We start from the raw sequence: 23409 nt of genomic DNA, 5'->3' as shown, positions 1-23409 counted from the left end.
TGTTCATCTGTCATGGATTTCAATTCCTCTGCCAATGAAGATGTTCCCTCCTGACAGGCCCTGGCTTCTTAATATACTTTTCAAGGCAAAGTTTTCATTATAAACCAAATTCACTGGGTGTAGTTTGAGGAACACAGAATAGAATGTCTTCTTCCACGCTTCTCCCAGCTACTATTTTAATTGTATTATTTCAGATCACATTTGAATTTTAGTAAGCCAGTGCACACTGCTGAGTTATATCAAATCATTATAAAGCCTGCATATCTTGCTCACTTCTTAAATGGCCTCTGACCAGTGATGATGTATTTTCAATGTCCCAAACCAAATGATTTTTTTTTCTCTCCCCCTTCCCCAGGTCCTCTCTGCAGAGCTGCACACACAGACACACGTGCAAGCACACACACTCACCCAGAGTCTGGCACTCACTGGGGCGTGACGACTGCACAGAGGCTGTCTTCTACACGGGATAGTAACATCTATGGGACGTAAAAAGCACTCTGAGCCCACAACACTTTTATTTTTAAGTGTGCTCCAGTTGTGAACTAGAGGATTCCAGAAAAAAAAAGTCTGTTAGGCAGGAATATATGGTAGTTCAAACAATAGTATTTTACTCATTTAATCTCCCCCTCAGTTCCTTTGTATGGAGCAGTGCACACCATGGTGCTTTGTGGGACATCGACAGAGAATGGGCTCTAGAGAAATGGTTTGAATCTAGGTTTACCATTTACTGTCTTATAATTTATAGGGGAGGAAAAGAATTTTGCCTCTAACATTCTGAGTTGCTATCCCCTTAATGAAAGATAGATTAACAAGTAAAAAAAAAAAAACAGAATTCAGGAGGCGGAGCTTGAAGATGGCGACCGAACAGTCGGACTTGTTCTGACTCTGGTCTCAGATCAGATAGAAGCAGCGTCTGAGTCGCTCAGGGAATGTTGATTGGCAGCTTAGGGGCAGCGGAATTCTCAAGGAAGGTAAGGAAAGGTCCGCTGGACAGGATTTCCTGACCAAGAGGCCAGCTCTGCCGCGGCTGCGGTGAGCTCCCCCGGCGAGCTCTCCTGGAGGGAAGGCTGCACCATCTTACCAGGAAAGGAGGAGCTTCTCTGATGCCTGGAAAACCCACAGCGGGGAGGTCCATCAAGCAGCTCAGACGCCCGGATCGGCGCAGACACGTGGATTCAAGGGAGTTCATCAGTCACCCATGGAAAGGAGAAGGAACACCACATAACTAGACATCCTGAGAAGAGAGGCCATGGGGAGGCAAAAACATAGTCTGCACAAGAAAGAAAAGCAGGCATCACCAGAAAAGGAAGTAAACGAGTCAGAGGTAAGCAGCCTACCAGAGCAAGAATTCAGAATAATGATCATAGGATGGCTAAAAAGAATGGAAGAGAAATTTGACAATAACCAAGAAGAAATGAGGAGGAACCATGAGGAAATGAAGAAGAACCATGAGGAATTGAAGAAGAACCAAAAAGAAATGAAAAATGACATCGCTACCATGAAGAACTCAATAGAAAGCATCAAGAGTAGACTAGATGAAGCAGAGGACCGCATCCGTGAGCTAGAAGATAAGATGGAAAAAAATACCCAAGTAGAGCAGCTTCTAGAAAAAAAAGATTAAAAAGCAGGAAGAGAGCCTACGGGAGCTTTGGGACAATACAAAACAAAATAATATTCTCTATAATAGGGGTTCCAGAAGGAAAGGAAACTGAGGTAGACATGGAAAACGTATTTCAAGAAATAATGACAGAAAACTTTCCTGAAATAGAGAAGAAAAAACCCACACAAATCCAAGATGCTCGCAGAGTCCCAAGCAAAATGAATCCCAGAAGACAGTCTCCAAGGCACATTATAATCAAATTGGCAAACAACAATGACAAAGTAAGAATCTTAAAAGCAGCCAGAGAGAGACAGAAAGTTACATACAAAGGAACCCCCATCAGACTAGCAACTGATTTCTCAACAGAAACTTATCAGGCCAGAAGGGAATGGGATGAAATATACAAAGTCATGCCAAGGAAGGGTCTGAATCCAAGAATACTGTACCCAGCAAGGCTATCAATCAAAATTGAAGGGGAAATCAGGAGCTTCACAGACAAAAAAAGACTGAAGGAATTTATCTCCACCAAACCAGCAATGCAAGAAATGCTAAAGGGTCTACTGTAAAAATAAAGAAATAGGAAGTGAAGAAGGAACACGGGTATAGAATAAAAATGGCGTCAAATGTGTACCTATCAATAATAACCTTAAATGTAAATGGATTAAATGCTCCAATCAAAAGACATAAGGTAACAGATGGGATAAGAAAACAAGACCCATACATCTGTTGTCTACAAGAAACCCACCTCAGAAAAAAAGATGCACACAGACTGAGGGTAAAGGGATGCAAAAAAGTTTTCCAGGCAAATGGAAATGAAAAAAAAGCTGGGGTAGCAATACTTATATCTGACTAATTAGATCTCAGAGTGAAGGACATAATAAGAGATAATGAAGGCCACTTCATAATACTAAAGGGAACAATCCAACAAGAAGAAATAACCCTGGTAAATATATATGCACCCAATACAGGAGCAACCAAATACATAAAAAAAACTGCTGGAGGACATTAAGAGAGAGATTAATAGCAATACAATCATAGTAGGAGATTTTAATACCCCACTGTCACCCTTTGACAAATCATCTAAACAAAAAATCAGCAAAGAAATATCAATCCTAAATGACTCACTAGACCAGATGAAATTAATTGACATCTTCAGAACACTCCACCCCAAAGCCACAGAATATACATTCTTCTCAAGTGCACATGGGACATTCTCAAAGATAGACCACATTTTGGGACATAGGCAAAGTCTCTTCAAATTCAAGAAGATAGAAATCATATCAAGTATCTTCTCAGACCATAATGGCATAAAACTGGAAATTAACTAAAAAAAAAAAATCCAAATAAATCAAACACATGGAGACTAAACAGCATGCTATTAAACAAGGACTGGGTTACCAGAGAAATCAAGGAAGAAATTAAAAACATCCTGGAAACAAATGACAATGAAAACACAACAATCCAAAATCTATGGGACACAGCAAAAGCAGTTTTGAGAGGGAAGTTCATATCCTTACAAGCCTATTGCAAAAAAACTAGAAAAAAGGGTAACAGATGATCTAACTCTACAACTCAAAGAGTTAGAAAAGGAGCAACAAGAAAAGCCCAGTGTAAGCAGAAGGAAGGAAATAATAAAAATCAGAGCACAGATAAATGACATAGAGACCAAAAAAACAATACATAAGATCAACAAAACCAAGAGCTGGTTCTTTGAAAGAATAAACAAGATAGATGAACCTCTAGCCAGGCTAACTAAGAAACAAAGAGAGAGGACCCAAATAAACAAAATCAGAAATGAAAGAGGTGAAATAACAACAGACCCCACCGAAATACAATGGATTGTTACAAAATATTACGAACAACTCTATTCCAACAAACTGAACAACCTGGAGGAAATGGACATATTCCTAGAAAAATACAAACTTCCAAAACTCGATCAGGAAGAATCTAAAAATCTCAATAGACCAGTGACTTGGGAAGAAATTGAAACAGTCATCAGAAAGCTTCCAGCAAATAAAAGCCCAGGGCCAGATGGAGAGTTTTACCAAACATTCAAGGAAGAACTAAAACCTCAGACTTTTCAAAAAAATTTGGAACACTTCCAAACTCCTTCTATGAAGCCAGCATCACCCTAATACCAAAACCAGATAAAGACAACTCAATGAAAGAGAATTACAGGCCAATATCCCTCATGAACATAGATGCCAAAATCCTCAACAAAATTCTAGCAAATCAGCTCCAGCAGAGCATCACAAAGATCATACATCATGACCAAGTAGGATTTATTCCAGGAATGCAAGGTTGGTACAATATCCGCAAATCAATAAACATGATACATCACATAAACAAATTGAAAGATAAAAATCATATAGTCATATCAATTGATGCAGAAAAAGCATTTGATAAAATCCAACACCCTTTCCTGATAAAAACTCTTAACAAGGTGGGAGTACAAGGATCATACCTCAACATAATAAAAGCTATATATGATAAACCCACAGCCAACATTATACTCAATGGGCAAAAACTAAAACCATTCCCTCTAAGAACAGGAACAAGACAGGGATGCCCACTCTCGCCACTCCTGTTTGACATAGTACTGGAAGTACTAGCCATTGCAATTAGACAAGAGGAGGAAATAAAAGGCATCCAAATTGGAAAAAAAGAAGTAAAGTTATCCTTATTTGCAGATGACATGATATTGTACATAAAAAAACCAAAAGACTCCATTAAAAAACTAATTGACTTAATAATTGAATTTGGCAATGTAGCAGGATACAAAATTAACGCCAAGAAATCCAAGGCATTTCTATACACCAACAGTGAAACTACAGAAACAGAGACTAAAAAAGCAATTCCATTTACCATCGCACCAAAAAAATTAAGATACCTAGGAATAAATTTAACCAAGGAAGTAAAGGACCTATATGCAGAAAACTACACGACACTGAAAAAAGAGATAGAGGATGATGTAAGGAGATGGAAGAACATACCATGTTCATGGATTGGTAGAATCAACATCATCAAAATGTCCATACTTCCTAAAGCAATCTATAGATTCAATGCACTCCCCATTAAAATACCAACAGTATATTTCACTGACCTAGAAAGAACTCTCCAAAAGTTCATTTGGAACAGTAAAAGACCCCGAATAGCCACAGCAATCCTGAGAAAGAAGAGTAAAGTAGGAGGGATCTCAATACCGACTTCACACTGTATTACAAAGCCACTGTTCTCAAAACAGCCTGGTACTGGCACAAGAACAGACATATAGATCAATGGAATAGAATCGAGAACCCAGATATCAACCCAAATCAATATGCTCAATTAATATTTGACAAAGGAGGCACGAATATACAATGGAGTCAAGACAGTTTCATCAATAAATGGTGTTGGGAAAATTGGGCAGACACATGCAAAAGAATGAAACTAGATCACCAACTTACACCATACACAAAAATAAACTCAAAAATGGATACAGGACTTAAACATCAGACGGGAAACCATAAAAATACTAGAAGCATCCATAGGCAGCAAAATCTCAGACGTATGCCAAAAGAACTTCTTCACTGATACTGCCCCTAGGGCAATGGAAGCTAAAGAGAAAATAAACAAATGGGACTACATCAAAATAAAAAGCTTTTTTACACCAAAAGAAACCATCAACAAAACAACAAGAAAGCCCACGGTGTGGGAGAACATATTTGCAAATAACACCACTGATAAAGGTTTAATCTCCAACATCTACAGACAGCTGATACAACTAAATAAAAGGAAGATGAATGATCCAATTAAGAAATGGGCAATGGACCTAAATAGAATATTTTCATAAGAAGACAGAAGGAAGGCCAAAAGGCACATGAAAACATGCTCAAAGTCACTAATTATACAAGAGATGCAAATCAAAACAACAATGCGGTACCATCTCACACCTGTCAGAATGGCCAACATCAACAAATCAACAAATGACAAGTGTTGGCAAGGTTGCGGAGAAAAAGGAACCCTCGTACACTGCTGGTGGGAATGCAGACTGGTGCAACCACTGTGGAGAACAGTGTGGAGTTTCCTCAAAAAACTGAAAATGGAACTCCCATTTGACCCAGTAATCCCACTCCTAGGAATATATCCCAAGAAACTAGAAACAGCAATCAGAAAGGATATATGCACCCCTATGTTCATAGCAGCACAATCTACAATAGCCAGACTTTGGAAACAGCCTAGGTGCCCGTCAGCAGATGATTGGATCCAAAAACTATGGTACATCTACACAATGGAATACTATGCTGCCATAAAAAAGAAGGAATTCTCATCATTTGCAGCAACCTGGATGGAATTGGAGAACATCATGCTGAGTGAAATAAGCCAATCAATGAAAGAGAAACACCACATGACCCCACTCATTTGTGGATAATAAAGATCATTATAAACTGATGAACCAAAAGATAGCTATAGAGACAGTAAAGCAACAAGCAGATTGTCAAATTACAGCGGGGAGGGGAGGAGGATCTGGGGGAGATAATAGATCAACCGAAGGACTTGTATACATGCATATAAGTACAACCAATGGACATAAAACGCTGGGGAGGGGGGGATGTATGGGAGGGAGGGAGGGGGGCAAAAAATAAAAAATCAATAAAAATATATAAAAATAAAAAATAAAATAAAATAAAAATTTAATTTAATTTAATTTAATAAAACAGAATTCATTGATACATAGATCTCATATTATACAGACACAGGAGGCATCCAGGGAAAGATGAGGAGGTGGCTTAGAATTCAGATGTAAATAACACCCTAATAAGGAAAGGGGAGAGGGGAATCCAGGCATTTTACAGGAGAGTAAATGATTTTTAGGGAAGATTAAGGTCTTAGAAAACTAGATGGCAGGTATACTGTTTGTGACAAAGTCTGTCTTGGTGTGGTGTAGACTTCTCATCTCCTCTCATGTGGTCAGAGCCCATCTTCCCTGGATGATGAAACTGCTCAACAGGGGATTTGTGACAACTGAGCTCCTCAGACAGATAGGGCGAGTTCAGAGAAAAACTCTTTCTGCACTAGCAGTCTTCTTAGTGCCTACTGCTCAAAATAATGAATATACCAAAGTAGCATATTCTGCTAACCTTAAAATTCATCCTTATAAACCTTTCTATTTTCTTCCTTATTAGATCATAAAAATCATAAAGGCAGAGACTGAGGATTTTATTCACCAATGTATAGATAGCACATTTCACAGTGCTTAACATCTTTTTAGGTGCTAAATAAATATGAATTAATGAATAATGTGATATAATACCTTTTATAGGTCTGAGTTCTCAACTCTACCTATTTTGTGGGTTATTGTGGGGCTTAGATGAGATAATGTATTTGTACTTAAACACATAAAGCCAATGGACTAAATAAATATTAGATGCTGTTATTATTGTTCAATCGGTGAATTATACAATCTAGGGAAAGGACAAAATAAAGCAAAAAAAGGGAAAGCAGCAACAGGAAAGAGGTAGTTGGTTTATTGCTTGGCCTAAGCACTGTGGTTATAGTGAAGAAAAAGAAATTTGACTGTTTTAGAAATGAGTAAGGTGATAAGTCCCTTGAATGTCTTAAGGGGTTTATATTTTAAAACTCCTTTTCCTATGAACCCTATTAAATCTTAGAGAAGGTTTTCCCAAAAGATATCCTCTTAATACTTGGAAAGTACCTATCACCTCTGCCTCCCAGTTCATTAGAGAATCTTAAGAGTTTGATAAACAGCAGAGGTGTCTGTGAGCTCTGGGCTGGGGCAGTTAGGATGTTAATAGTCAGAATGTCCGATAGAGTGTTGCACACTATAAGCTTCATGCAGTCATTAATAGTTCATGGAAATCCAGGAAGCATCCCATTTAGAACTAAGGAAGAATTTTTTTTTTTTAGGTTCTTATTCCTAAGGAAGAATTTTGACCTGAGACTTTAAATGAATTGAGAAAACAAAACAAAAAATAAAAGAAAATAGCACCTATGCTGTAAGAGAAAATGGAATTTTCATAGTTTTAACAAAAATCCCGTTCTCAAAAGTAGATTTATTACACCCACTGTGATGCAAAAGATGATTTTTCACATTTGGTTACATCTTTATAAATCAAGGTTAAATATATTAAGCTTGATTCTCCCAGGACCGACCTACTTCTTGAGAGTTACTAAGCACTTTTGAAAGTATGTGAACTGCTTTCAATCTTGGAACACAATGCAATGCAGAGGGTCCCTTTTCTTTCTCGAGGTAGAAAGGAGCACACAGTATTTACTTTTGGAAACTGGATTCTCTCAACATCAGTTTTCTCACCTCTAGAATGGGAATAATAATATTTTCTACCTCTCTGGTTGCTGTGAGAATCAGATGAAGTAACAGGTGTGAAGATGCTCTGGAAAGTGCACAGTGCTTTACAAGTATAAGGTTTGTGCATCCTGATCTGGTTTGATATTTACTGTTGTGGAAAGTGAAGCCACATGTTATAGGTAATGTAGGTGTCATGGTCACAGTAACAGTATGACTTCTAGTGTCTTTTAGCTGCTGCCACAAGGTGCCATAGACTACCAGGTAGCTAATAAACAACAGACATTTATTTCTCACAGTTCTGTAGTCTGGACATGTGAGATCAGGTTTGGTTGGGTTTTGGTGAGAGCCCTCTTCAGGTTATTGATGACAGCCTTCTCATTGTATTCTCAATGGCAGAGAGCAGAGAAAGGAAGCAAGCTCTCTTGTGACCATTACAAGGGCACTAATCCCATTCATGAGAACTCCATCTCATGACCTCATCTAATTCTAATCATCTCCCAAAGGCCCTATCTCCTAATACCATCACATAGGAACTAGGGTGTCAACATACGAATTTGGGGAGGACACAAATGTCTAGTCCATGGTATTCTGCCCCCAAAATCATCTCCTTCTAACACACAAAAATGTATTCATTCCATTCCAACAACCCCAGAAGTCTTTATATGTAATATTTTTATATAATATATATGATTTTTTTAATTGATCTTTAGAAAGAGAAGAAGGGAGAGGGCTAGAGGTAGAAAACATCAATGAGAAAGAAACATCATCAGTAGGCTGCCTCCTGCTTGCCCAGGCCCCAGAAGTCTTAAATATGTTCCAGCATCAACTCCAAAGTCTAAAATCCAAAGTCTCATCTAAAGGCCATATAATTCAGGTGAGGATGAGACTTCAGGAACCATTCATCCTGAGGCAAAGTCCTCTCCAGCTGTCAACCTGTGAAAGCAAACAATGTTTGTGCTTCCAAAATACAATGATTGGACAGACATAGGATAGACATTCCTATACCTAAAAGGAGAAAAGGAAAGAAGGAAGGGTGACAGGTCCCAAGCAAGTCCAAAACGTAGTAAAACAAACTCCATGAGATCTCAGTGCTCAGGTAATCTTTGTTTCCATGCGCTGTCCTGGGACCCACTATGGTGATGTTCCTGTCCTTGCAGCTCTGCTGGACATCCCCAGTCCATGTTTTTCGGTGGCCCTGCCTTCACGGCTTTGGGCACAGGCTACCTGGCCTGTTGAAAATAGGTCTCCTCTTTGGTCACTAAGGAGGCAGCCTGTTAATTTCTAATCCCCTTTATGGTCATTCTTCCTTGAAGAACAATGCATGTGCTAGTAACCAAATAGCTCTTATAAAAATCAATAAGCCCAACACTTTTCTTTCATTCCCTCCCATCTCATTCCTCTTCAATTCAAATTGTTATGTTTTATGTCCTACAGGTGTGGCTCCATGGTTCACACCCACCTTAATCTCTTTATCAAATTGGCTTCTCCTTTAGTATTCTCTCCTGAGCATACTTTCTCATTTTTGCCTTGTGGACAGGCTGAGAACTTACAAATCTTTAAATTCTGCTTTCCTTTTCATTGATAGATCTGTCTTCAAGTCACTTCTCTCTTCTTGCATTTTAAGCAATCAGGAAGAAGCATGTCACTTCTTCAACATTTTGCTTAGTAAACTCCCCAATCCAGTATCCAATTTCATTGCTCACAACTTCCACTTTCCACAAAACACTAGAATTGTAATACAATTTAGCCAAGTTCTTTGCCACTTTATAATAAGAATTGAATTTTCTCTATTGTTCAGTAACGTGCTCCTCATTTTCGTGTGGGACCTCACAGAATGGCCTCTGCCACCCGTGCCAGTGTTTTTTTCTGCTCAGGACACTTAGGTTTTCTCCAAGAAGACAGAGGCCTCTTTTCTGTCTGAGCTCTCGTCAGAATTGCCTTTACAGTTTGTTTGTTTGTTTTTTCATGACAATCTAGACCTTTTCTAGCATGCACATAAAACTTCCAATCTCTACTCACTACCCAGATGCAAAGCCACTTCCACATTTTTAGGTATTTGTTACAGCAACATCCTCACTTCTCTGTACCAATATCCAAGTGGTTAATTAGATATTTATAGGTATACAGAACGAAATTTGTTATAAGGGGTTGGCTCATGTAATTATGGAGGCTAAGTCCTATTATCTACCATCTGCAATCTGGAGACCCAGGAGAGCTGATGCTATAAAGTCCCAGTCTGAGCTTGAACACCCAGGAACTAGAGGGCCAATGGCTCTGGTCTGAGTCTAAAGATCTGAGAATAGGAGCACAGTGACCAAGGACAGGAGAACATAGATGTCCTAGCTCACATAGAGAACACATTTGCCCTCTTCTGCCTTTTATTCTATTGAGACCCTCAGTGGATTGGATGATGCCCATTGCATTGGTGAGAGCAATCTTCTTTACTCAGTTTACCAATTCAAATGCTAATCTCTTCCAGAAATATGCTCACAGATGCACCCAGAAATAATGTCTTACCAGCTATCTGGGCATAGACTTGGTCCTTTCAAGTTGATATAAAATCAACCATCATATATAGTTAATATCGTGTCCTTTATCTTAACGTCTCCTGCTCTTTTCACACAAAAGGGGGAAAATTGCCACGCCCATTGTTGTGAACATATCTAATCACCAATAATTAAAATCCACTGTTTTGGGGAGTGATAATAAATGGTATAACAGACATAAAATTCCATTTTGTTTCGTGTTGTTTTTTTTTATGAGCAGTTCAACTTTTCACTAACACTGGTTCTTACAGGGATCTCTATCACATGGTGAGCTGGGACGTGACAAAAGGCATATATTGATAATTCTGCCACTGAATATAAACCCTCAAAAAGTCCCATTGGCTAGTGAAACAAAGCAGGCTTCAGAAATAACATTTTGGATAATTCTATTTTTTTCTGGGAGGTTATATGAGTGATCAGGTGTTTAACTTTGTTTTTTGATAGTGATTTCTTTTGAAATGCAAGGGAGATGGTTAACTCTGACACATCCATGCAGTGGAATACTACTTCAGCAATAAAATGGACTACTTACTACACATGCAGCAATATACCCGTGTTTCCCCGAAAATAAGACATCCTCCGAAAATAAGACATCCCCTGAAAATAAGACCTAGCACAACTTTGGGAGAAAAAATTAATATAAGACACTGTCTTATTTTCGGGGAAACAGGGTACACTAATTGCAAAAAATTTATTCTGAGAGAAAAAGTCTTTTTTAAAAAGCATGCATATTATATGATTCTGCTTATATAGATTCTAAGACAGACAAAACTAATCTTTGATTAAAAAAATTACAAATATGGTTGCTTTGAGATAGGAGAGGACTGAAGATAAACTGGGAAGGGGTATGAGGGAATTATCTGGGGGTTATATTCTATATCTTGATATAGGTGGTTGGGTAACGGGTATATGCATCTCTCAAAATTCACTGAATACACTTATGATTTTATTGAATATAACATTTACCCCAAAATATAAACAAAATAACAGTATACATGCTGAAGTGTTTAGGGGTAAAGTGTACTGATACCTGTAATTTACTTTAAATTATAATACCTACGACAATGAATAAATACACAGTAAGACAAATAGAGTAAAAAGTTAACTGTAGAGAGTAGCTGGTGATTATTCAAGTGCTCATTGTCCAATTCTTTCAGTTTTCCTGTAGTTTTGAAAATTTTATAATCTATGTTGAAAATATAACTTCAGAATAAAACCTATTAATATTTAAAAACCACAAAGGGTACCTTGGGTAATGTTGTTTTTTGGTGATGTAATATTCTTTCAAGCACTAACTATGATTAGAGAAATTAAATTTCTTGTCAAAGCTAAATAAGAATTTATTCCATTACCTTTTCTCAAAATGAAGCCTAAAAGAGACATTTAAAATTATGAACACATAAGGATTTCTTTTTTTTCAATTATAGTTTATATTCAATATCATTCTGTATTTGTTTCAGGTGGATAGCATAGTAAGACAATCATATACTTTATGAAGTGATCCCCCAATATCTGAATTACTCGCCTGGCCTTATACATAGTTATCACAGTACTAGTGACTGTATTTCCCTATGGTGTACTTTTCATTCCTGTGACTATTCGTGACTCCTAATTTGTACTTCTTAATCCTTTTGATTTTGAGTCTGTTTCAATTGCATTTGTTCATTTGTTTTGTTCTTTAGGTTGCACTTACATATAAGTGAAATCATAAAACACATAAGGATTTCTGAGCTTGCCATATGGCACATGAATGCTTAAGAAATTACATTTATAATTAAAAAGGACTTAGTATTATGTTTTGACTATACATCATTTCAAGTTTTTTTGTTCTTTTGCTGATCTCCAGGTTCTGAAATACAAAGAAGGATGATTAGCAGGTGATAGGATTCAGTTAAGAAGCATGTACTATTTAAAAAGAACTCATAAGAAGTATTTTTTAAAATCTTCATTTCTGGGCACAAATAATATCACAGGAACTGACTTTTTGTACCATGAGAATTATTAGAATGTAGGGAGCCTGGATTATAATTCAAAATGACTATGGCAGATTAAAATGTATTTTTTTCAAAGGGACAAAATTCAGTACGGACATGTACAAAAGTATATCTTTCAGGACAAAAAACACACACAAAAAAAAACAATAACAAACAAAACAAAACAAAGAAACAAAAAGGGGAATGAATCTAGGGTGTCAGCATTGCCCATAGTCAGCTCTGCCCACTGATTAGTCACTGTCCCCTGCACTATGATTGGATCCAGCTTTCATATTTATTGAATAGATAATATGGAGAAATAAGTCAAGGCTTAAAAGGAGCAAGATGGTTAAAAATTATGAAAAATGACTCCTCCAAGGAAAATCTGAGAGAAGAGGAAATTCTATAAGACTCTTTAAGATTGAAAAGGCCCAAGTTTTGCTTGTTTACCATTTGCTTGTTTACCATTTGCTTGTTTACCATTTCCAATTACAAAAAGAGTTTTCCCGAGGAAATTCTCTGAAAAACTAACAAGGGAAATGGAATTAGGTACTAGTTTGGTTGTTCAAATGGAATAATCTTTTGATTTCAAGGTTGATTAAAGTCTGGGATAATTATCAAAAGATGCTATGGGTTCTACATCCCTGGAGAGTTATGTAAAATAAACATAACGTAAAGCCTGAGGGTTGGGGCAAACTCAGATGAGCCCTGCAAAGACCTTCCTGGATCTTCTTCTAATGATGATGTTTCACTCCACAGTAAGAGTTTTGAAATATAGCTTGATACTGAGTTACAGTTCTTATGGGTTTTCTATAAGAAATGGCAACTTTAATTTTGCTTTATTTAAAAATTCACTCTATTGCCCTAGCTGGTTTGGTTTGGTCCAATGGATAGAGTGTCAGCCTGCGGATCGAAGGGTCCCAGGTTTGATTCTGGTCAAGGGCACATGCCAGGGTTCTGGGCTCGGTCCCCAGTGTGGGGTGTGCAGGAGGCAGCCAATCAATGATTCTTTTCATCATTGATGTTTCTATCTCTCTCTCCCTCTCCCTTCCTCTCAAAAATTCACTCTATTAATGTATAACATTGTTAACTATAATTAGCAATACTGCATTGTATACTTGAAATTTGCTAAGGGGTATATCTTAAGTGTTCACACACAAAAAAGAAAAAATAATAACTACCCATGTTTCCCCGAAAATAAGACATCCTCTGAAAATAAGACCTAGCACATGGAAAGATAAGACATCCCCTGAAAATAAGACCTAGCGCAACTTTGGGAGGAAAAAATTAATATAAGACTCTGTCTTATTTTTGGGGAAACAGGGTATGTGAGGTGATGGATATATTAATTTGCTTGATTGTGGTGATTATCTCGCAATGTATATGCATATCAAAACATAAAGTTGTACACTCTAAATACAATTTGTATTTGTAAGTTATACCTCTAGAGCTTGGGGGAAAAAATCACTGTAATGATTCTTTTCATTGGATTTGTCCAATAAAAAATGATTGCATATTGCTTTGGACTATTTGTAACTGCGCTTAATGTTCTTAATTTAGTTCCTGCACTTTATAATTATTACAAGATAATTATAATGTATTTTGTTATTTTTCTCTTTAATATTAAACATTATCATTGGGGTGAAATTTTTATGTTTAAATCATTGTATTAATGAGTATTTGGCCTTCTTTGCTAGTTTATCCCACCAGTTCACCATCCAGGGACAGTTAGCACGAACTGAAATAAAAATGTCATCTTTGTGAATGATTTCTCTTCCTTTGGAAAGTCAAAATGGAAAAAAACAAACAAACAAAAAAAAACACACTCTCATTTGCTTTTCCCATGGTAGTTTCTGTTTTTGGTTTCTCCATCTTATTCCACAGCTCCCTTTTATTGTTATATTTTTCAGAGCAAAACTCGCTTCCTGTTGTGACGCTGTGCAAAACTTCATTGTTTCTCAAAATAACTCCCCAATCGGGACTAACTTAAGTTACGACGGAGAAAGCAAAAAAATAGTCTTAATTACAAAGAACATTTTTGATATGTTTCCAGTGGTGAGTAAAGATTTGTTGTGGTGTCATCATTCCAGGTGAATTTTCTCTCACTTCAAGTTATGATTCATGATAATGAAGGAGCTAATTAATTAAAGTACCGTACACTGTTGTATAAGATATGAATAGTAGTCCACTTTAAAAGGCAGTTTTGAATGCATGCTGGCTCTGCAGGGGGTGGAATTTATATCTTAAAAGATAAACGTTCCGCCGAAGCCGGTTTGGCTCAGTGGTAGAGCGTTGGTCTGCGGACTGAAAGGTCCCAGGTTTGATTCCTGTCAAGGGCATGTACATTGGTTGCGGGCACATCCCCGGTAGGGGGTGTGCAAGAGGCAGCTGGTTGATGTTTCTCTCTCATCGACGTTTCTAGCTCTCTATCTCTCTCCCTTCCTCTGTAAAAAATCAATAAAATATATATTAAAATAAAAGATAAACGTTCCCACTTCTTGAGTTTTCATGACTCATCCTCAAAAGAGATGAGGTGCTTGGGCTCTCCGCATGGCAATTGCATGGCAATTGCTGGGGCTTGAGAAGATGACCAGTTCTCGCCTAGAACAGGATTCTTCCAATTGTCAGTTTGGGTGACTGAGTCAACTCCTTTACAAAGAACTATGGACTTAAACCTTTAACCTTTGGGAAGCAAATGTGTAAGAATTATTGGTCATATAATTGGTCATATAACCCCATAGATGGGTGTTTGCCTTGTGTGTTTACTGCTGGATCCCAAGCTCCTAGAACACTCCCTCATACATATGCACCCATCACATATTTGTTAAATTAACTGGTGAGTAATGATACAATATCATTACAAGAAGAAATCAGTTCCTTAATATAAATCCAAAGTTGGGGGGAATTTTTGTCAGGAAGGCCAGACCATGGCTTAAAAACATACACTCTACGGAATCTTTTGCAATTGATTTTATTAAAAGCAATTAGGACAAGTCAATATGATCTAAATGAGATCACTTAATATGTGCATTTTACCAACTATAGACTATTAGAGCCTTTCTTACAGCTAATTTATTGTCATATAAGTTGAATTTATTACAATTCAAAAAAATAATTTTCTGGGAATAAATGAAAATAAACAGAAAACAGTAGGAAAAAATGTTACACATTTTCTAGAAGAAAAGGAAGGCAAAAAATAACTCAATAAGATATTCTATAACACCCTCAGGAAACACTGAAATACCAACAATTGGAAAGATGGTAACTAAAGTATATTTATATTCCCTATCTTTGAAAGCTGGGAGAGTTCTCCAAGGAGCAATCCTATCACCCATGCAGTTTTTGCTAGTGTCTGTCTGTCTGTTTGTTTGTCTTGTTGTTGTTGTTTTGTGCTTGAGACTGACCAGAACAGAGGAACGGGAGCTATTTCTTGCTTCTAATTGGCACCACAAAACTTGACAGAGGCTGGATAATTCAGTTTGCAATTAGCAACATTCACTTGTCAAATTCATAATTGATTTTTTTAAAAGTGGGAGGAGAAATTTCTAAAGTCAATTCAGTAACAGTCGCAAAGCTAGGTAACAGGTTTTTGTTGTCGTTGTTGAAACATCTGGGTTCCATGGCTACGGCTTCTGGGGAAGCTGACCGCTCTCCCACCTTGCTTTCTGCCGGTCTTCCCTGCTCAGTTCTGCTTTGCTGCACTCAGCTCAGGACTGCTGGGCAACACCGAGGTCTCAGTAGTTGCTTTTGATTAAAAGCCGTGAGGTTGCTTTCTCCAAAAAATTTGCTTTTGGAGTAACTTGCAAGAGAAAACAACAAAGTTGTTTTCCAACCAGAGTGAGCAATGTGCAGACCCTGGAGTTGGGCCAATTTGCATTTCTTGGGAGGTGTAAGGTAGGGAATGTTGATGTTTGTAATTTATTTTAACTCTTCCTGAACTCTGAGGTACAAAAGCACATGGACTTTTTCCCCCAGTTGACTAAAAAGTCGGAGAAAAACACATGTCATTTTGACTGCTTAATTGGAGATACGCTTCCCTCAGTAACCTCTTCTATTGTGGCATAAAGAGCATATTTGCGTTCTACTCTGCCTATAAAATTCAGAATTTATTGTGATACTGGTTAGTAAACACAGTCTTAAAATATTTTGAGCTAGAAGTTTAGTGAGTTAAAATTCCTTGAGATATTTGGGAGCCAGGCAGTCTGCTAGGCATTGGGGACATAAAGAGAAAAAAGGCACGCATGTCAGTGTTTTAGGCACTGAATGTGAGGAGCTGTGTAATGGTATGGGTTAAGAGATGCACCCTGACACAGATTGCCTGGGTTTGAATCCCAGCTCTGCCACTTTCTAGCTTTAACTCATGCCTCCAGCCTCCCAGCGGTAAATTGCTTATACTGCTGTGTCGGTTAAATGCCTCAACATGCGATGCACTTGGTTGCCCTTGCATAATAAGCACCTTATGATTTTTAACTTTTTTAAAAATATATTTTATTGATTTTTTACAGTGAGGAAGAGAGAGGGATAGAGAGTTAGAGATCGATGAGAGAGAATCATTGATCAGCTGCCTCTTGCACACCCCCTACTGGGGATGTGCCCGCAACCAAGATACATGCCCTTGACCCGAACCCAGGACCTTTCAGTCCGCAGGCCAACGCTCTATCCACTGAGCCAAACCAGTTTCAGCTGATTTTTAACTTTTAAAGACAATCGAAGAAGTGCTGAAATAGAGCTCTCTTTGCTTGTGAGGCATCTCCCAGGTGCACAGACGGCAATCACAGTTGTTGTGGGGTCAACCCTGGGTTCAAAATAAGACCACCGGAGGCTGATGATTTATTTAAAAAAGCAGACAAGGGTTTATTGAAATATCTGGCCAGGGCAACCGCAAAAGCACCACACGCAGGCGGACTCCAAACGCTTTGGGGCAGGTAGTTATTTTTAAAGGTTCTGAGAAGGAAAACCCCCATTCTGCAATAAATTGTTGTTTGGAATTTTCTGCTGTTCTTTCTAGATAAAATGTTCCTTTCTAGTTTGCTTTAGCCCGTTTGAAGAATGATGAAGATAAACTTAGCTGTCTGACCTTGCAGGCCAGAGACCAGATATGCCCACAATCTCAATACCATGCCAGGTGCACTTTCTCAATTGGATAGAACAGCATTGTTTTTCAAGGCCAGCATCGAGATAACCACTAAGTGCACATAGGGCTGGCTCTTTAATGAAAAAGAAAGTTCTGCATGTAACCTTGCCCAGAACTTGAACTCATCCTCCCTAAGCCCATAGCGCGATGGACAAAGCAAGTCTCTTCAAATTCTCCCCCTGTACCGTCCGACCGCTCGGGAACTCTGCAACAGTTCAAACCACAGGAATTTTCCTTTGTTCTAAATTCTGAATCCTAAAGGCTATATTCTAAAAACTGGGGTCAGCCCGCAGGTTCATTCCCAGTCACATCCTGCTGGACATTGGAATGTGGCCCTATCTTGCAGAAGCAGAACTCAATGGTTAATCTCCAAAGGTTATGGTCCCAGGTACAGGAAAATTGCCTTAGCAGAGTTTAAAATTCAAACAGCAGTCTTTACATGAGTTGTATATTCTTAATTTCTTATTTCAACAGTGACTCAGGGTCTGCCGTGCTGCACGCCCAGACCACGCTGGCCCCGGGCTGTTGCTAGTTGTGCTGGTAAACTGGCGTTGGGGAGTAGGTGCCCTGACTTGTAGCATTTGCTGATTTTATTAGTAGTGATGTAAACTCCCCCACCGCTGCCGATTTTAACCTACCGGTGGTTTAACAATCCCCTCACAAAACTCCTGAAGAGTTACCAGTTCGCTCTCACAAGCTCCTCACAAGTGGGCTTCAGTTCAATGCAAAGGGGGAAGGGGGAGGAGGGGAGAGACATTGGGCCAGCAAGCACTTATTTAAAAGTCATTGCACACATTGCACTGTGCTAGGTCTGCAATGCCAGCCGAGGAACAATGAAATGTAATTAAGGACTCACACTCAAATGCTAAAGAAACAAAGGAAGTGAATCAAGACCTTGTCACTGTAGAGTATGAACTGGCACCCTCGCTGCTGGTCAGGGTCACACCATTCCTTCAGGGAAAGTGACCAGCAAAGTGTTGTGTTGAAATGAAAGGTTATGCTTCTGACTGAGGAGCATTCGGTGAAAGTGGGAAAGTGGTCTTCTGAGGTAGGCAAGTTCGGTCCTTTGGAAAAATTTTAAAAGACTCAGGCCTGGGAAATTAATTTGAACTGTGTGAGTGCAGGGTGAGTAGGCCTCCCTGAAATGCCGTGCTGGTCACTTGCGGAGATGGCAGGCATAAATCTCCCATCGTCGCTGAGCCTGAAGGCCTAATTATTTAAGAAGCAGAGGAAATGTTGCTAAATTAGCTATTCATTTTCCCCAGCATAAAGGATTTTACACTACTTTCCAACTTCTTTTTTCTGGGTTTTTTTGTTTTTTGTTTTTTTGGGTTTTTTTTTTGCTGAAAATGTTCCTGTTGGTGAGGCACAATGTGGGATTTTGCTATTCTCGTTTTAATTATGTAATGTATGCCCTAACTGGTTTAGCTCAGTGGATAGAGCGTCGGCCTGCACACTCAAGGGTCCCAGGTTCGATTTCGGTCAAGGGCATGTACCTTGGTTGCGGGCACATCCCAGTAGGAGGTGTGCAAGAGGCAGCTGATCGATGTTTCTCTCTCATCAATGTTTCTAACTCTCTCTCCCTCTCCCTTCCTCTCTGTAAAAAAATCAATAAAATATATTTAATTATGTGATGTAAACTGCATTATATTTTTATTTACAAATATGTAGTGTATTATTACATTACATTATGTGTGATATGCTGTATATTTCTCTGCAGAAAAATAACAGGTTTAGGAGATTTTTTTATTATGAGTCTTAAATTGATTAACATGTGCTGGCAGTTACTACTTCTCTTTTTCTTGTTCTTCTTTACTTAGTATGCATAAAAATTAAGCTGCTTGAATTAAGCTGATAATGTCTATGGTTCTAAAAGAAAAGCTGTTTCATGGTAGTTTTCACTTTTTTTTTTTTTTTTCTTTTCTAGTCACAGCCTTTTCTGGAGCGCCCTTACAATCAGTGTGCAGTGGTTGGAAACGGGGGGATTCTGAATAATTCTCTCTGCGGAGCTGAAATAGATAAATCTGACTTCGTTTTTAGGTAAGACATGTTCAGCTGGATTTCTTTGAACCAAAGATCAGTTGGAAATTTTACAGGGTTTGTGTAAAGATAATCTGTAAATTTTGAGCTGTGTTGTCTACAAATTATTATTATTATTAATTATTATTTCTTTTGAGAACTTTTTTCTTTAAAAATGTTTGTTTGTTAACCCTTCCCTGGGATATTTTTTCCCCATTGGTTTTTAGAAAGAATAGAGGGGAAGAGAGGAGGGAGGGAGTGAGAGAGAGAGAGAAAGATTGATGTGAAAAACACACATCAATTGGTTGCCTCCCCCACACACCCAGACCTGGGCCAGGGATCAACCCTACAATCCAGGTACATGTCCTTGACCAGGAAGCAAATCTGTGACCCTTTGGTCTGGGGGTGGACACTAACCCCTGAGAATAACCAGTCAGGGCCTAGACTACAAATTATTTTGATAGGCTTTCCCGCAGTGCTAAATGGATCATTAGTTCTTCTGAACATGGATACCAGAAGGATACAAATGCTCTGTGATCCTTTACTTTTCAGAAACTCTGGGCGAAATCCCGGTGAAGGGGGGTCTGCGTGGCAGGGTGGCAGGACTTGTCAGAGCCTTCTGTGTCTTAAGGGCTTCATGGCTCTGTGAGAGGCCACCATGGAGCAGCATTTCCCAGCTTCACCTGACCTTGAAACCCTTTTTGTGCTTTTTTTTTTTTTTTTAAGAGCATTTCAAGGAAGTTTTGTTCCCAGATAATACTTGAGAAAATGCTGAAATGGGCACTGTTCATACGACCAAGCCACATTCTTGTTTATTTAGTTTTCTGACTTGAAACTTAAAAAAATTGTACAGCTTTTTTATTATGCTCTTTAAAATCTTTATATCTTAGTACCAGCTAGCTTGCAAAAGTAGAAACAAAAGTGGTTTCCATGAGTGCCTGTATTCATAAACCATGTTACAGGATATCTCTGTTTCAGAATATGAAGAAAAGGTGATTTATTCCTTTCTGTTGAAATGCACTTTTTTTTTTTCTATTGAAATGCTCCTTTCAAAAATATTCACATACCTGTATTGATCTTTAGAAATAAAGGAAGGGAGAGAGAAAGAGAAACACTGATGTGAGAGCAAAACATCGATTGGTTGCCTCCTGCACCAGGAATCGAACCAGCAATGTTTTGGTGCATGGGAAGATGCTCTGTCCATGGATAACAGTTTGGTGAAGGCCAAGGAAGGGAGAGGTGGGGGTGGGCAGAGGTGGGGAAAAGGGTGACACCTACAATTATGGAAACATTAAAATTTTAATTAAATAAATAGAAATAAAATCATTGCATTGTACACTTAAAAAATAGTAAATTGGAATCTGGTTTCCTCTTTCAGGAACACTAATTTAAACATCAGAGGAGACCCTTTGATCCTTATCAATTCAATGTTGCCTTTTTTTAGCAAATAAAAAAAAAAGTGATCCATAGTTTCTCCCTCATTTTAATCTCATTTAAAATTTTTATGCTGAAATTCATGACAGAAAAACAGACCCAGCAGTTCAACAGTTAAAGGGTGTGTTCCTCATAAAGAATGTTCAAATAGCCAGTATCTGAATGATTAGCCATTTGGTTGAAGTACTCAGTACTAAAAAAAGCTATCATGAAGATAAATAATTTTTATAAAAGACTTTTTATAAACTTAAAATTCCCAAAACATCTGTGGTATCATTCCTAAACATCCATTTGACTTTATGCAAATATAGAAAATACCAGTCTAGTTTTAAGTTTCTAAAATCTCAACAGTTACTAATTTATAACTTTAAAATAAATGCATGTATTTCTAGAGTCTATATTTGCTGATGCCAGGCATTTTTCTGCATATAGAGTTCCCTTTGAAGTTTGCCTTTAAAAAAGCAAAAGGCAAAATAAGAGCTAGACTTGATTGGCGTCATTAAAATTTACTTAATTTTTAAGTTTGCACTTATTTTGGATGTACATTTTATAAAACAATCTGGAAAGTGCTTACTATTACTTTATTTTCATTTTAAAAAATTGGGAGCTACAAGTTAAGAATATAAGGAACAAAGATAGGGGATGAGTGGCTTTCCTATACTGATACATATATATATATATATCTCCAAACCCAGTATTTCCTCTAGAAATCTCCTTTGATACTATTGTATGTGAAAATTACCTTTTATTCTTCAACAGAATATGAGACTGCCCTAGAAAGTAGATTTGTTACAGGAAGCCCCACTAATGGGGTCATTTCTGATCTATTATCTATGATTAATATTATTCCAAAGTGCTATATTTGATTGTTTTCAGATAAATCTTTTTATCAAGGTGGGAAGTGCTTGTTTCATTTGTTTGTATGCTTAATAGAGCATGTAATAGAATTTTCAACTTCATTCATTCCTCAGAACACATAAACTTTCAGTAGCCTTCCTTAAGGAAATACCCAGAGATGCTCCCTTTGTATAGTTTTAAAGAATTGGTCTACTTGAAATTCTGTAAACGATACTTAGGGAGTCATAGCTAATTTCCCCTTTTTTGTGTGTGACAGGAATAGAATTACTCAAAATTACAATTTGTAATTTGTTTTTCAATTTGAAAAAACAGTACTTATTAAACATCATTATAGGAATATTGGGGTTTTATTTATTAACAGCATAATTTGGTGGGAAAACTATCCATATGGAAATCAGGAAATTTTAATTTTTTTTCAATGTAATGTTTGTTGTGGCAGATTCTATCACCTTCATCACAATGCCTCAATATTTTAAAATCTGTAAGTTGGTGGTTATACCACTGTGAGAATATAATCAACATAAATAATAATTTTAATCAGAAGAGTGTGAACTCTTCAAAAGCTAGGCAAGGTTCAATTGTCAGTTCTAGCATTGTTACTTATAAAGGTCCTAATCAATGTTTAAGTCATTTATCAAATTTGTATATAATAAGCAATGCTGAATCAACAAAGAGTTCAATACTTATTAATTAGTTTTCAATGCAAATTGGGTGAATTCTAAGGAACTCTTAACATCAGTGTTTTTCTAAAAAAAAAGAAAAAAAAAAAAAAAAAAAAAGAGGTAATGGCAGGGAGGTGGAGAATGTGTAGGACGGATAAACGGTGATAGCCGGAGACTTGACTTGGGGTGGTGAACATACAAAAAAAATGTACAGATGATATGTTGTGGAATTGTGCACCTGAAACCTGTGTAATTTTATGAATCAGTTAACCCAATAAATTCATAAATTCAAAAAAATGACATATCACATATGTCTGAATGTATTTTATTTTTCAAGTTGTATTTTGAAAATAATTTCTTCAAAATTTCAGGTGTAACCTTCCCCCAACAACAGGAAATGTTAGTAAAGATGTTGGCAGTAAAACCAACCTTGTGACCATAAATCCCAGTATCATAAGACTAAAGTAAGTATCTCCAACTTATACAACAGTTCAAGAACATTTGTTCATTGTTTAGCATGTTTCTTAATTTGAGCACCAATCTTTTTTTTGTTGTTAAAATATATTTTATTGATTTTTTACAGAGAGGAAGGGAGAGGGATAGAGAGTTAGAAACATTGAGGAGAGAGAAACATCAATCAGATGCCTCCTGCACACCTCCTACTGGGAATGTGCCGGCAACCGAGGTACATGCCCCTGACCGGAATCGAACCTGGGACTTTTTAGTCCGCAGGCCGATCCTCTATCCACTGGGCCAAACCGGTTAGGGCTGAGCACCAATCTTATTGCTGAGACTGACTTGCAATACAGCTGGCGTGACTTTTGGGGGAAATATATACATTTGTAATTTTTGAATTTCTATCAAGATTGTGGCTCA

The 23409-nt window shown here is 37.7% G+C and overlaps 1 protein-coding gene across 1 annotated transcript in view; it reads left to right on the top strand.

The window, feature by feature from the left end:
* Nucleotides 1–23409, top strand: part of ST8SIA6 (ST8 alpha-N-acetyl-neuraminide alpha-2,8-sialyltransferase 6) — an 82468-nt gene that overhangs the window by 56526 nt on the left and 2533 nt on the right. Inside the window, exons 3-5 of the mRNA XM_045587844.1 lie at nt 14337–14481; nt 19488–19600; nt 22905–22997. Of these exons, the coding sequence (XP_045443800.1) occupies nt 14337–14481; nt 19488–19600; nt 22905–22997 (351 nt within the window). The remainder of the gene's footprint in view (nt 1–14336; nt 14482–19487; nt 19601–22904; nt 22998–23409) is intronic.

This window comes from Pipistrellus kuhlii, unplaced genomic scaffold (assembly GCF_014108245.1).
Source record: "Pipistrellus kuhlii isolate mPipKuh1 unplaced genomic scaffold, mPipKuh1.p scaffold_m20_p_1, whole genome shotgun sequence".
Lineage (NCBI taxonomy): Eukaryota > Metazoa > Chordata > Mammalia > Chiroptera > Vespertilionidae > Pipistrellus > Pipistrellus kuhlii.
This window is presented reverse-complemented; position numbering and strand designations above follow the sequence as displayed.